The 16,199-nt window shown below is 46.0% G+C and overlaps 1 protein-coding gene across 2 annotated transcripts in view; it reads right to left on the reverse strand.

Moving 5' to 3' along the window:
- The window catches only part of LOC140902546 (nuclear receptor subfamily 2 group F member 5), a 31,864-nt gene extending 16,423 nt beyond the window's left edge, over window positions 1-15,441 (reverse strand). Inside the window, exon 1 of one of the 2 annotated variants that reach the window (XM_073322722.1) lies at window positions 15,042-15,441. In XM_073322722.1, coding sequence (XP_073178823.1) covers window positions 15,042-15,438 — 397 coding nt within the window. In that variant the 5' untranslated portion in view covers window positions 15,439-15,441. Of the gene's footprint in view, window positions 1-1,258; window positions 1,913-15,041 lie in introns of those variants that run through there. The other variant, XM_073322724.1, reaches the window with a different exon arrangement.
- Window positions 15,442-16,199: the final 758 nt, after the last annotated feature.

A 16,199-nucleotide genomic window follows, 5' to 3' on the forward strand; every position in this document is an offset into this window, starting at 1 on the left:
AAAAGCTCTCATCACCCGAGAACTGCCTGGCTCTCAGAGAAAGCTCTTGGAAATCTTATCTGGCCACTTTAAGTAGGTGCCTATGGGGAGCTAAGATGTTAGCCAGATTTCCAGATATTAGTCACCTCCCTTAGTGCATGGCTGGAAGGCGCTTGGCCAGTACAGTGAGGGCAGGATTAGAACCCAGAGCAAATGGATGGAGCTTTTTCAAAAAATCAGTCCCCAGTTGTCGGTGTTTTAGCCGTTGGAATTCTGGCCCTGTGGTCCTCACGGGAGAAGAGATTTGATTTATTTTAAACGAGTCTCCTCTACCCTGTTTTCTAAGAGACAGGATCTAATGCAAGCCCCACAACCCTGATCTCTCTTGCTCTGCAGGAGTTCACAGAGAGATTTTTCTCTGCCTCTTACTCAAATAAGTTCTTCCCGCTCCCGCACTGTGAAATCCGGGTTCAAACGAACTCCAACTTGCTAAGCAACAACCCAGCATCTGCTGGTTTGGAGTCTGAGTGACAGGATGTTTGCATGTCTCCCGTGGGCCAAAGGAAAAGCTGTAGATCAGCCCAGAGGCAGCTGGGCCTGGGCTCTGGAGAGGAAGGGTGGACCAGTGCTAGCCAGGAAAGCTGCCTTTGGGTCCCTGCTCTGCTACAGCTTACCTGTGAGACCTTGGGAAAGTCACTTAGTCACTCTAGCAGGATTATAGCACTTCCCTGCCTCACAGAGGGGTTGTGAGGGCAAATGCAGTGTGAAATGCTCAGACACAATGGAGATGGGGGCCAGGTAAGTACCACAGACAGGCTTAAAACAGTAGGAGAATAAACTTTTTGCCCAGCACCTCTGATGAGGATTGGGGCCCCATTGTGTTGGGTGCTGTATAGACAAAGATCCACAGGGAGGAAGGCCAAAAGGGACCACTGTGATCATCTAGTCTGGCTTTCTGCATAGTAGGGGGCCATAGGACTTCCCTGAACTAATTCCTGCTGCAAGTCCAATGGCTGTTCTTGAACCAAATCATGTCTTTTAGGAAAGCACAGATAATAACAACAATGCCTCCTGGCTCTATCATCAGTGGATCTCACAGTGCTTTATAAAGGAGGTCAGAAGCATTGTCCCCATTTTACTGATGGGGAAACTGAGGCACAGAGAGGGGATGTGATTTGCCCATGGCCATCCAGTAGGCCAATGGCAGAGCTCAGTTGGGTCTCCTGCATCCTAGTCCAGTGCACGATGCACAACGCCTCCTTTCCCACCATCTACGTACCCGCTCAAAGACACCGACCAGGTGAAGCTGAAGGGGTGGGGCACGAATTGGCCTCGCTTCGTCAGTGACGCGCTTTTTCGTTTTGTTGAGTAATTGGAGGGAGGGTGGGGAACGGTCCCACTGATCTTTGTTGTTGTTCTCCGGGTCCCAGCTCCCAGAATCATGGGAGAATCTCAGCTTTCATTATAAACAAGCAAAAAACCCGAATGGTCCGGTCCCTGTGGCTGCAAAGAAAGGGCTGGAAACCTGACCCCTGAAAGGCTCAGAGAAACCAGAAGGCAAACAAAAAGAACCCCAAGGTTGATTGGCTTAAAAAGCATGACATTTTATAAAATAACCTCAGTTTTAGTGGAGCCCTGACTCCTGATTTCTGAACCCTTTGGATCCGCAATACTGAATTAGTGAGAGTGGTCTGTTCGTCCCCTTGTACAGTCCAAGATGGGAGCTCCTAGATGCTACCATAATACACCTAATGGCAATAAAAATCTACAGCCCATAGCACAATGAGGTCCTGGTCCATGACTTGGGGCACCAAGGCAGTACCGTAATGCACCTAATAGCAATAAAAAATGTATGTCGCCTAGCACAATGGGTTTCAGGTTTCTGGTTCCATGCCTAGGGCTGGTAGGTACTACCAGGAGACGATGACATCAGAATCATAGCAGAGCAATGACGCACGCCATAGATTTTTTGGCTCCAGACCCAAAGCTGAAGGGTGTTTTGGATCTGGGGATGCTCTGTGCTTTGCGGTTTCTCTTGCCATAGAGATCCGAGCAGACGGCACCCCATGAGTCCAGCTGCAGCACAGTGGCTAAAACAGCCTGCAATAGCAAACACAGCAGCCTTGTCTGCTGCATGTCGTACTGAATTCTGCTGCCCCGTAGCTAGTTGGGTGGATCTGAGAGTGATAGATTCCTAGGACTGTTGTGATCAGCTAGCCTGAACTCCTGTGTAGCCCAGGCCCGAGAACTTCCCCACAATAATCCCTAGAGCAGAGCGTTTAGAAAACCAGCCGATTTTGATTTCAAAATTGTCAGCGATGGAGACTCTGCCGTGATCCTTGGGACGTTGGGCCAGTGCTTAATGACACTGGCTGTTAAAAATGTACACCTTATTTCTCGTCTGAATTCATCTCGCTTCAACGTCCAGCCATTGGATCATGACATACCTTTCTCTGCTACGTGGACGAGCCCGTTATTAAATATTTGCCCCTCTTGTATGTACGTACGTACATACAGACGGTAATCCGCTCACCTGCTCTTTCTTAAGAAAATGGATTGAGCCCTTTGAGTCTGTCACTCTAAGGCAGATTTTCTAATGGCTCCTCTTGGCTCCCTCTCCAACTGATCAACACTCTTCTCGAATGATGCGCACCACAACCGGACGCAGGAGTCCAGCAGCAGTGGGGCTTGCGATAGCTTGATGTGATCAGTTTAATTTGATGGGGCAGCTTCACAGGAAACTGCCTCGCGCCTGGCTGTGGTTGTCATCGCCCGGCCGTGCATTAAACGGTGAAGGAGACATGCATGGAATATACCATTGACCGATCCTGAGCGCACCCCAAACACCTGTTAGCACGACAGGTGCCCTCAGGATCAGGCCATTTGGTCTTAAACACCCCAACTGAAAGGGTGCAAATCTGGGCCTTGTTGTACAGGTAGAACCCTATCCCCCATCTCGTTCAGAGCAGCAGGTTGCTGGAGGGCTGAATACGATGCCCAGATGCAGCTACTGGCCCTATAGCAAAGCAGGGGGGAAGTTTAGCAAAGGATGGCAGAGGGCTGAGACAGTACGTATGCAACCCACTGGGGAGCGTGTATGACAAGCAATGGAGTCTTTGGTTTGGTGGCCAAACCAAAAATTCCAGAAAAAATATTATTTTCCAGTCAATTGGAAACAAAAATTTTCATTTTTTTCCTCACCAAAATTTTGTTTCATTCACTGCTCCTGAACTCACAGGGAGCCGTCCACTTGGATCACCGGGCAAAGAGAAACCACAAGACACGGGATACCCCTCGATCCAAAACACCCTTCGGCTTTGGATCTGCAGCCAAAATTTGCAGCTTGTCATTTCCCTGCTAACTATTTGTTATTTATCATTTTATCTGACCAGAAAAAGAAAAAATTGCATTTTGTTTTCTGGTTTTTTTTTTAAATCCTTGTTTGTTCGTTTAAAATAAATCTAGCTAAATTTCCAAATGAAATGACAGTTTGAAATGAAAAGTCCATTGTAAACAGCCATTTTCTATTTACAGGTTTCAGAGTAACAGCCGTATTAGTCTGTATTCGCAAAAAGAAAAGGAGGACTTGTGGCACCTTAGAGACTAACCAATTTATTTGAGCATGAGCTTTCTCCGATGAAGTGAGCTGTAGCTCACGAAAGCTCATGCTCAAATAAATTGGTTAGTCTCTAAGGTGCCACAAGTCCTCCTTTTCTTTTTGCGAATACAGACTAATACGGCTGTTACTCTGAAACCTGTAAATAGAAAATGGCTGTTTACAATGGACTTTTCATTTCAAACTGTCATTTCATTTGGAAATTTAGCTAGATTTATTTTAAACGAACAAACAAGGATTTAAAAAAAAACCCCGAAAAGTCCATTGTAAACAGCCATTTTCTATTTACAGGTTTCAGAGTAACAGCCGTATTAGTCTGTATTCGCAAAAAGAAAAGGAGGACTTGTGGCACCTTAGAGACTAACCAATTTATTTGAGCATGAGCTTTCGTGAGCTACAGCTCACTTCATCGGAGAAAGCTCATGCTCAAATAAATTGGTTAGTCTCTAAGGTGCCACAAGTCCTCCTTTTCTATTTTCTATTTAGTTTTTCCTGGCTGGAACTATTTGCTGAATTCGACCCAGATTTGGAATAGTTTCATTGACCCGAAACTGCATTTTGCAGTGAATAAACTATTTGACTGAAAAATATGGCCCAACTCCTGAATAGATCCTGATCTACTGAGGATCTGAATTCTCACTCCTTGCCGTGGAGTTTTAGCTTGAGCTGCCGCAGCTCCTGGTTTTAGCTGTGTAGAAGGTCCCCAGTTTGATCCCCAGTGCATTGGCCAAGAGGGAAACCATCACACATGCACGCCTGTGAAATGTCCCTATGCAATGGATAGCAGGGCAGGCAGCTATAACAGTGGGTGCATGGCTGTTTTGTGCATCTGCCCTTCTTATTAGCATATGGGAGCAGAGAGACTGGTTCAATGAGCTCAGCCTTGCAAATAAAAAAAAAAAAAAAAAAAATCACCCTACCAGCGCAGACACAAGATCTGCTCATCCACCTTCCCACCAGTGATGGAAAAATTAGTGAGACTTTGCTAACTTGTCAAAAAACTAGCTCCTGACCCACCTGCCTCGGTGAGTAGGCGCAGAGAATATTTTGCAAAGCTGGGTTAGCTAATCTATCCTGCCGGAAAGGAACGACTGAAAGGGGTTCCTGGGGACCTGAGAGCCAAAACAGCTGGGATGGGGAAATTCAGCCTCTTTTTCCCCCCCTAAACAACCAGTATCTATTGCCTGCCGTAAGGTTTAACCCGCACTCTAGCGTCGTACAGTCGCTCTCTAGAACAATCTCTGCTAGCACCTTTCCTCCGACGCACCCAAAGCGTCCCCTAAATACAAATGCCGCCTTCCTACACCATTCCACAAGGCAGGGAGCTGTCTACCCATTGCACAAGCAGGTAAACTGAAGCACCGAGAGGAAATAACTTGCAGCCAGTTGCGTAGCATATCTGTGGTAGCACTCAGAATAGAACCCAGGAGTCCTGACTCTAACCACTAGGCTCCAGTCTCCTTCCAGAGCTGGGAACAGAAGCCAGGTGTCCTGACCCCCACTCCCTGCTCTAACAATTAGCTCAGACATCTTCCCTAAGGTTCACATGTGGCTCAGTTTTTCAAAGACCTTGACTGCTATTTAGGCAACTCAGTAAAGGCCAGATTTTCCAAAGAATGCAACATTTGCGGTGCTGGGCTCTCTGGATTATTTTGGTGGCTATATGGGAGCTAAGCTGTTGTGAAGAGCTGGTCCTTAGGTAGCACCTGGCTCTGATGGAGCCCCCATGCAAGAACTGCAAATGTGACATCCCACCATATCGAGCAGGGTTGCTGTAACAAGGACACTTCAATCCTGGGTTGTTTCTTTGGCCAAAACAATTGTTGTGTTTGTTCCGCTGTTCCCCAAAGAACAAACAACACGTTTTACCCCAATCGCGCTGGCCGGGGATGCCTGGACGTGTTGCACCTTTGAGAATATGCGGAGGGTTTCCCTCCCTGACTTATCCACCCGCCAGGCTTATCACAAAACAAATGTTTGTCCTTCTTCCACTGAGCATCAAATAGCCCCAGTCTGGTGGACAAGGGCCAGATCCTCAGCTGGTGTAAATCAGCATGGCTCAAAGGAACTCCATTAAACTAGATGAGACTCTGACCCAGATGTTTTTTTTGCCCTCTGGTCCAGGATCAAATTGATGAAGTTCGCTCATGTCTCGTTTGGAATGCTGTCTGAAAGCCAAGACCTGCTCTGATCTGCCAGGATAAAACCGAGGTGTTTTTCCACTCTCCATTGCTAGGCATATTGGAAAGGTGGGGGTCAATAGATTCTTCCATTTTTTGGTGTATTAATTAAAAGAGCTGTGAGAATAATTGAGAGATTGGTTCACTGGCCATTCTGAAAGGAATTTTGGGTCAAATTGAAAAGTAAATTTCAAAACAAAAAGTCACTTCAAATTGAAACATTTCATTTCAAAAGCATCAAAATGAAACTTTTCGATTTTTTTTCTTTGTTTTTCGGCCAAAAGAATTGGACAAACGTGAGACGAATTTACGCAACGTTTTGGTCAACCTGCACCTGCGTTTTGGTCAACCTGCACCTGCATTTTGGAGGGGTTGGGGAAGGTTTCCGCCAGCCCTAGATTTAACAGAAAAGATAGAACCCAGGACTTGGATCACGGAAAACTTTCGAGGCCACCGTCAGCTGACACTGGTTGATTCTCATGCCCACTTTGCTTTGGGGTGTACAGCCGCAGAAGGTGCAGGAGAATCTTGACTCTGTGGATCTGGGATTTGGAGTGCGGGTAATAATGTATTTGTGAAATTCCTAGAGGGAGGTGTTTATGTATGTGTGAAAAGGGGTGGGGGGGAATATGGGACAAAGCCCCTGCTGCTGCTGACAGAGGAACCGATCAGCTTGCAATTTATTTAGCAAATGATCATGCAAACCATCAGAAAAATGGGGGTGGGGAAGGGAATTTGTTTCCGTGACTTGGCAGAGATGGTGTTTAGAACTAGGGAGGAGTTTAGAGGGAGCCATTTGACTTTAGCACCCATAGTTTAGATTTTTGTATTCAAAAGAAACTGATTTGGTCGTGCAGCTCTAGGGGCAAGTAAAGGAGATGGGGGATTTTTCTTGCTCTCGGCCAGCCTGCTCCGCATCCCAGCAACAAACGTCCAAACCCAGTAAGGGCCTGAAAAGCTGGAAGCTGGTTTTAGACTGGTGGAAAACACCAAAAAAGTAGCTTTTCTGTTGGGCCCCCGCCCTTGTGCTATCATTACACCAAGCGCTAAGTGGATAGAAAAAGCAACCGGGGCAGAATGGGTGGACCTGGTTTTCACTTACTCAAAAGTGTTGTCTTCATGGGAAAGTTTTTTCAGGATAACCTCAGGTCAGGTCTAGGCTACAGACTTCTTCCAGCATAGCTCTGTCAGTCAGAGAGGTGTGATCCCTGACCAACAGACCCAAGCTGGCACAAGCCGCTGGCGTAGCAATGATGAGTTTTTACCAGTATCACTTGTTTCGCTCGGACTAAGAGATACTGTTTTGCTGGTCCACACTAGGAGGGCTTTGCCCGTCTAGTATACTCTAGTGTTCCTAGATTAGCCCTGGCCTAAAGCAGATGAGAACTTTTCCTCCAGTATCTGAAGGCCTTGTTTTGGTTTAGTTCACATCCCTTGGGACGGGGGGTTAAACTGAACTGAAAAATCCCACTCTTATACCAGAATATGGGATTATCTGAACACGGAATAGCTAGCCCCATACGAAGCCCTTGTAATATGGACACGATTATACTGGCATACCTCCATAAGGGATGGGGCATAGACCACACTGGTATAAGGCACCTTGGTACTGATCTCCACTAGGGATTGCATTGGAACGATTATACTGGTAGAAAATCACCGCCTAATCGTTTTAGCCCGAGAATGCACACACCGAGGGCACGCCATTGGTGAAAGACGCAGCCTCACAGGCCTGATTTGGACAAGTCTCCCTGAACAACCCATTGGCACTATGCCCTCCTAAGGAGGGCAGAATCAGACCCTTGCATCGTCCAGTGGATTGTGACTCAGCGAGGTCTCGATAAGGGCTCTCATCCCAGTTCTAGCACCAGCGTGCTGCGTGATGCAAGTCAAGTAGTCATGTCCCGTCTCTGTGCCTCAGTTTCCCCTCCACGCCTTTGTTTATCCGGTCTACTTAGCCTGTAAATCCTTTGGAACAAGGATTCTCTTCAACAACACCCAGCGCCATCAGGCCCTGATCTCATGTACAGCCTTCAGGTGCTACCATAACACACGTAATAACAACTCTTCTCCCAATGACCACCCTCCCTCTGAGGATCTCCAAGCCCTTTACAAACACTAACCCCCGTGGGGTTGTCATGGGGAAAACCGAGGCATGGAAAGGAGAATTAACCCATCCACGTTCACAAAGCCAGGAAGCAAAACCTTTTCCCCAGCTCAGTCCTCGGGATTGCGAGGGAACGGACTAACTTGACCGCTTCTGTATTTGAATCCTTTTCGGGTCAAAGCCTAAAGCTCCTGCCGTGAACTACAGCGCAGGCTGAGGGTCCAGCGAGCTGTTGCACCAAATGCTGTGAAGTTAGGTGGAAAAAATAGAAAGGATTTGTTCTTTTTTTATGTACCAAAAATGATATATACACGTCCGAAAACTCTTCCGTAGCAGAGAGCAACTACAATTCATTAGATACTAGTCGCTGAGGCACTGGGGATCTTAGAAATTGGGGAGGATACAGGTTTCATTGGATAGACAAGAGACAGAACTGGAGAGAGAGAGACAAGATGGAATTGGAATTGACTAAAAACAACCAGTGTCTTTCCTTCCGCGGCACTGTAAACGGGTTTTTGCTCTAAGCATGTACAGACCAGTCATGTTGTGCCAGGCACGCTTCCCCATAAAGCCATGAGAGTAATGCAGGAGGGGGAGAGAGGGGCTTTGTTTAATGAAAACGTGAGTGGTTTCTCTACCACCGCTGCCTCAAAAACAAGGGGCCCAATCTCCCAACCCTTACTTCCACGAGCAGTCCTATGCAAATCAATGACGTTGCTCAAGTGAATGAGAGTGGCCTTTGCATTTCAGGGGCCCGAGACCTGTGGTCAATAGCTGTCTTTGCCGCGTGAAAGGATTCCTAGCACTGGGTTTTTCCAACCAGCTAACAGGGCGACAAGGGAAGTTTAGGCACTCAGGGGCCCGATGGTCAGTCAATGTAAATTGTCAGTATGTAACACCAGAAAGAGAGGCTGACCGCTGCTGGCATTGAAGTCAATGGAGTGATGACAATAAACACCCGCTGAAAATCTGCCCCTCAGTTTAGAAGGCTGCTTCCCCTTGCCAAAGTCTCACTGTCTCGGGATTTCATAGAAGAAGAAGAAGAACGCATACACTGTTATACTATGGCGCAGATCTGCCGCTGGTATCAATTGTGATAGCTGAGTGGAACCATGACAGCTTAGACCAGCTGAAGAGATGCCTAAATCTACTATAAGACCTTGCACCTAAAAGGACCTCACAGACATTAACAAATTAAGCCTAACAACATTCCTGGGAGGTCGGGGACATGCAATACCAGGATATATCAGAGTTCCATGAACCGTCTACCTTCCACGAGTACCAAAGAGTCTCATAATTGATTTGTTTGCAGCTGTAGTAGTAACAGTTTAAAAATCCACCCGTGTCTCAGCAGTAAGGGTAAGCCCAGTTATCAACACGCTGGCTGAGAAAATACATGTCCCATGGAGAGCAATATTTTGTGGACAGCTTCTTCCACACAGGGAAAGAGAAAAAAAAAAAAAAAAAGGGCAGATTCTGATCTAAATGACACCGGCCTAAATCAGGAGTTGAGTTCAGCAGTGGATTTACACAAGTAATGCAACTCAGATCAGAATCTAGGCAGAAGCTCTACGTAAGTAGATGGGGAGTGCGGAAGTTCGCTTAGAAAACAAAACATGGCTCTGTGTCTATTGATCAGAAACAAGGAAGGCACCTTTCTCTTTGTCATGAAATACCATGTAAATTTAGGGGGATACAGCAATTAGTAATAGCAGTAATACAAAGAAGAGATATCTAAGAACTGAAAAAGAGGTGATTTCTCTGCCGTGTATTTCCTAGGCCCTGAGGGAATTGTTTCTAATCTTTGGTGATTGTTAGCAAAATACTGGTGACCACCCAAAAAATTGCTGATTTTTTATGCCTAAAATAATTCCTGTTTTATTTAAAAAAAAATCAAATGGCTTTGAAAAAAATCAAAGGGCTACACAGACACTCAAATTTAAAAAATCGAACTTATTTTTAAAATAAATGCCCCCTCTCTCTCCTCCCTAATATTACTCAGCTTTACAGACCAACTTTTCGAAAGAGCTCAGTTCCCATTTCGGAACCTACCTAAACCATCCAGGTTTCCACCAGTGCATCTCAATAGATGCCCGGCACTTCTTAAAATTCTACTCCCTCGATTATTTGTAAGCCAGAGAGAATTGTGACATTCTAATTCACTTTTTTGGGGCAGTGACCTCCAGTGTCACTAGTTTCTAGTCAATTTCACTTTCAGGCCCTGATGCACAGTGCTGCAAAGGGGAAGCCAGCAAGCCAAGGAAATGGTTGCTTGGTTAAAAAGAAAAAAAAAATTCCTATTCTCTCTGGAATTAAACAAACAAACAAATAAATAAATAAATCACAGAAACATTTCCATTATTTTGGGCCAAATTTGGTAGATTATCGCCGCGGTAGATTATTGCATAAATGCAATGTACCTAGTGAGCATGTAAAATCAGCCAGATACTGTGAGGGCAGATGCTTTAGAAATGCATTTAACAATAACAAACCTTCCTTATGACCCTGGTGGCAAATCCTTTAAACTGGGCGGTTAAACTTCAGTGAGATGGCTAATAGATTGCTAGCCGTTTGCCCACCAAAAGTGACAGAGGTGTTTAAATGGCGAAAGGGGATTTCTCCTAATCGTTATAATAATTAACAAAAGACCTAATCTGCGGGGAACGCAACGTGACCCGTTTCCAATGCCAAGTGCGAGGGGCAGAAAAGCAAAAATTCAGACTATTCTATTGCTGGGAAATGGATTGGGGAATAGAGCTATTGAAAGTTCACTCAGTGCCACTATATTCGGAGTGAATTCACCCCAATCAAATAATACTGATGAAACTAAAAAAAAATGAAACGTAACGTTCTGAAAATCAGCACATATACTGGACCATTCCCATACCCTTGTTCAATCTATTTGTTTCCATGTGCCCCTTTTTAAAGTTAAATGACTTTCCAGATGAAGTCATCACTCGCTACCAAACCTTTATGCAAGTCTATTTGTAATTAAATTTCCCTTAAATATTCTTGATCTGAGGAAGAAGGCTGCAATAAGAAACATCCCTTGTAAGATACAATTTGAATTCTATGTTTGGAATTCATTAATACACTCCAGAATTGTTCCGTAGAGCCCAGTTTTTGTAAATTGCATTTAAGGATTTGGATGGAAATTTGATTTTTTGTTTTTTGAGTGGGGTTTTGTGGGCTTTCTCCAGCTATCATTCCCAGCCTACAATAACTGGCAAAGAATTAAAATATCATTTCTGAACCTACGCTCAATAATTTCAGCTGCATGTGTGTGTTCTGCATAGAAGCAAGGGAATCATTCAAACAACTCCTGAAATCCTTTGAATCAAAAAATTATCCCAAATTTAAATTGGTATGGAACAAATTATATAATGTAGCATTACATAATCAGAAAAAGATAAGTAGATGTATCTTGATAGAGAGATGTCTTTGTTTATGTTCACCTAATAGTTGAAGCTTACTTGACAATGTAAATATTTACCTGGTATAAAATTCCAAGTAAAATGGATATTAAAAAATCAAAAGGAATACAGAGAAGAGAGCTGTTTAAAAATGCTTTTGAATCTCTCAACATAGATGTTTCAAATGTTGAGTAACCACTAAAAAAATTTAGTGTCCGCTCAACCAGAATTGTAGTGATCTAAGCTCACCTTGGGCTATAAAGACATGTTTGTTAATGAACACAGGCCAACAATTTTCTTATTATGCTACCTAATGCTGTGTAGGGTTATGACAGACGTCATGTTTAGCTCAGCAGTTCAATAAGTTACCTGACTCAGCTTCTCTCTCTATTTACAAAAAAAAAAAGAAAAAGAAAAAAAGACTTTGTCAAATCCTCAGCACATGTTGATTTCAGCCTAGCTGGACCAATTTACACCCAGTGAGAATCTGACCACTGTATGATGCGTGCATTTGGACAGCAGGCATCTTTTTGCATTAGCCCAGGGGTCCCTGCCTAACCACCACTAGAACGTCAATTTTATTTTAAAGAGATGACTTTTAAGGCAGAGGTTTCTGGGTGTGAATATGGCTCCAGACTGCAAGAACTTTTGCCCTGTGAAACTCTCCAACATAGCGTTTTGCCGGGTGCCTAGCACCATGTCACCCAAATGCATTATAAGGGCCTCAGTAAAGGGAATAATAGAGGTAAAACTGTCCCCTTTCTAACTTCCTTTTCTCAAAGCCATGCCCATGATCTGAGAAGCATTAATCGCCAGATTTGACAGAGGGCTTAATAAAGAAATTAACACACACAACTGAAAAGAAAATAAGGAGGGAAGGAAATAGATTGAGCTATCCCAGCTCCCAGCTGGATCAGGGATAAATCATAAGGATTTTATGCTGATGATTTGAATGGTCATTTATGCAGAATAAATTTATTAGCAGCTTTCTTGTGTATATATAAGTATATATAAACAAACGAGAGTAGCAAGAGTTGCTAAGATCTGCTACTAGTACCCATTGGAGATATGCAGTAATCATCTCACCAAAAGAAGATTAAATGCCATGAATGCATTATTGCAGCCAAATTACTGGGCATGTTCACAGAAAGGGAGGGGGCAAAGTTTTCAAAGAAAAATCTTACTCTGGAGAGTGGGGAGGGAAGGGATTTGCCTTGATGTTTTCTTAAATATGTCCCATCATGGGAGAGAAACTTTACCACTTTTTCCAACTCATTCCTTAACTGAGAAAATTAAATGTACAAGAGAAGTCTTTAATAGTATGGTTGAAATGCTGATCATTTGTGCAAAGTTCAAAAATAATGTGATTCCTATTTAAGTTGTATGGATTCTTGATTGTTACTAGTTAAAGAAGGTAGTTCGCATTATGAAGGAATTACCATACATACTGAGTATTATTGTTATACGTGTATCTTATACTGAGAGACTCCCATGCTGTCGCATGCTTTCTGCAATCCTACATTTGCGCGAGTGTAACTTAATAAAAAAATTTCTCCAGGGCTTTGAGATCTGATGAAAGATGCTATCTGAATGCTAGGTATGTTGTTGTTTCCGCTCAATATATTTGTGTGAGGAAACCATGCATGTTGCATCACTGCTAAATTCTAGTTTAATTTTAAACCCTGATAATGGTTAATATAAGGATGGTGAATTCAGTGTAATCAGCTTTGGCCCTTTTTTTTTTATTCCTATCACAGACATACAGATGCATTTTTTAAAAAAGAATATTTCTATTCCTACTGGTTTTCACTGCCTACCTAGTTCTAAATAAAATGAATATGGGCACAGTGAAAATTCCTACCTCTGCAGAGAAACTCTCTCTAAATCAAGCCCTATTTAAAAACCCAAGAGAAACTATAAGGTTCACTGGTTCGAAGGATTAATTTCACTGATCAGATAGTCAAGTTAAATATGAATTAGGGTTATTTCCCATGATCCTTTTGTTGTAATCTACAAGCAAAGGGTCTTGGGGAAATTTAGCCTTTTAAGGATTCTGCTTTTCTCTTGCTAAAGAACAATCAACAAATATCCAGGCTTTACTTTCTCAGGCCCAAATGGGGAAGTACAGTAGACAACACTGGGGAATCAGTATGCAGGAATGTTAAGGGGGAGGCTGATGAATTTGGGATTGGCAAAAAGGACAAACCATCTGATTTTGTGTAGATCAGAAATTTCAGCCAAAGGCTGGTGCAATGTTTAATTCAGTTGAATGAAAGTTCCCTGATATTTGCCCTGCAACAGGTATCTGAAGTTTGCCCTTCATTTAAAAAACAAAATAGCTACATGGAACAGGAAGGAAAACCAGTCTGAAATGCAGGGGGGCAGCAAATAAAACAGAGATGAGTTGAGAACTCGTCAAAAGCAATTCTGACACATTTCTAGCCTGTGGGTTTCCACTTTACCAGGATCCCTGTTAAGAAATGGTATCTGGAATTCTCTTGGCACTGGGGAGTATTTAGGATGGGAATGATACTAAGAACATACCAAGTCCCTAAGACGGCAGCGTAGCAACTGTAAACTCGCAGCTAGAGAGGAAGAACCCTGGCTAGGGCTTTGGGGGATAGATAGCAGGGTTGCAAGGAAGGAAGGAAGAGAATACATAGGGAACCACAGGGCTCCTGCAAGGAGGACTGTCAAGTGGAAGGGTGATGCCTGGTACACATGACCCTGTTGCCTTCAGTGAGGGGGAAGCTGATCAGACAGTTCCGCATAGGTGGGCATCCTGTCTAGAGAGCAGAGAAAGGATGGGATAGGAGAGAGTGAGAAAATAGAGGGAAAGAAATAAAAGAGAGATGTCATTAGAGAGGGGAGGGAGAGAGACATTTAGGGAAATAGAAAAGGGGATGGAGAGAGAGGAGGAGGGAATCGGAAGGGAAGAAAGATTTAGAGAAGGAAAAGGAAAGTAGTGAGAAAAGAGAAAGTGGATGAATGAGAAAATGGTAGAGACGTAGAAAAGAAAGGCATGAAGACATTCAAGAGTGAGAACGGGGAGAGATAAAAGAAAAAGAATTTAAAAAGAGAGATTTTCTTGCTCTTTTTCATTTCTCTGTCTTCGGAATGAGAGAGAGGAATGACCAGAGAAAGAAAAGCTTTCATTCTTTCTCCCCTTTTGCATTCCTTTTTTCCCCTCTGTCACTCCTCTTCCTGAGAAAGAAAGAAAGAACAGAGAGAGAGGAGAGAGAGATCCAGAGAACACAGAGAGAGAGAGAGACTAGGGAAGGAACATCGAAAGAAACCAGGGGAAAGAAAGCAAGATAACAGAGAGAGAGAGAAATGAAAGAGAAACACAGAAGGGATGAAAAGAGAGAACAAAAAGAAAGAGAAGAAAGACAGGGAGAAAGGGAGAGCAGAGAGGGGGAAGGGAACCCAGGAAGAGACAGAGAGAAGAGAAGAGAACCCAGAAAGAAAAAGACAGAAAGAGAAGCGAGAGGGAAGAACAGAAAGAAGGAGAAGACGGAGAAAGGGAACCCAGAGGCAGAGAGAAGAGCACACAGAGAGAAAGACAGGGAGGTCAGAGGGACGCAAGGGACCCCAGGAAGAGACAGAGAGGAGGGGACACGGACAGGGAGACCCCGGAGGAAAGGCGAGGCAGCCAGGCGAGGCTGGAGAGCGAAGGAGCGGCGGGGCCAGGGCCGGGCCGAGCCGAGCCGAGCCGGGCCGGGCCGGGCCGGGCGGGGGGCGCTCACCTTCCCGGCGCATGCCGACCTTGAGGCACTTCTTGAGGCGGCAGAACTGGCACTGGTTGCGGTGATGCTGGTCGATGGGGCACTCCCGGTTGCTGCGGCAGGTGTAGCTGAGGTTGCGGCGCACCGAGCGCTTGAAGAAGCTCTTGCAGCCCTCGCAGGTGAACTGCCCGTAGTGCTTCCCGCTGGACTTGTCCCCGCACACCATGCAGTCCACGCTCGGCGGGGCGCCCCCCTTCTCCCCCGCCTCCGGCGCGCCCGCGGCCACCGCGCCCTTCGGGGGGCCCGGCGGCGGAGGGGCCACGCCGGGCTCCGGAGCGCACGGCAGGCCCGGCGGGGGCTGGGCGCCGGGCGGGCCCCCGGGGATCTCCTCCTGCCAAGGGTTCACGACCATGGCCATACTAGCGGGGGGAGGGGCAGGGGCAGGAGGAGAGGGGGGGGAGAGGAGTCAGGATGGGAGGAAGGAGGAAGGAGCGGTGGAGGAGAGGAGTCGGGACGGGGGGAAGGAGGAAGGAGCGGTGGAGGAGAGGAGTCGGGATGGGAGGAAGGAGGAAGGAGCGGTGGAGGAGAGGAGTCGGGAAGGGGGGATGGAGGAAGGAGCGGTGGAGGAGAGGAGTCGGGACGGGGGGAAGGAGGAAGGAGCGGTGGAGGAGAGGAGTCGGGAAGGGGGGATGGAGGAAGGAGCGGTGGAGGAGAGGAGTCGGGACGGGGGGAAGGAGGAAGGAGCGGTGGAGGAGAGGAGTCGGGATGGGAGGAAGGAGGAAGGAGCGGTGGAGGAGAGGAGTCGGGATGGGAGGAAGGAGGAAGGAGCGGTGGAGGAGAGGAGTCGGGACGGGGGGAAGGAGGAAGGAGCGGTGGAGGAGAGGAGTCGGGAAGGGGGGATGGAGGAAGGAGCGGTGGAGGAGAGGAGTCGGGACGGGGGGAAGGAGGAAGGAGCGGTGGAGGAGAGGAGTCGGGACGGGGGGAAGGAGGAAGAAGCGGTGGAGGAGAGGAGTCAGGATGGGGGGATGAGGAAGGAGCGGTGGAGGAGAGGACTCGGGACGTGGGGAAGGAGGAAGGAGCGGTGGAGGAGAGGACTCGGGACGGCGGGATGGAGGAAGGAGAGAAGGAGGAGAGGACTCGGGACGGGGGGAAGGAGAGATGGAGGCGAGAACTCGGGAT

This window comes from Lepidochelys kempii, chromosome 24 (assembly GCF_965140265.1).
Source record: "Lepidochelys kempii isolate rLepKem1 chromosome 24, rLepKem1.hap2, whole genome shotgun sequence".
Lineage (NCBI taxonomy): Eukaryota > Metazoa > Chordata > Testudines > Cheloniidae > Lepidochelys > Lepidochelys kempii.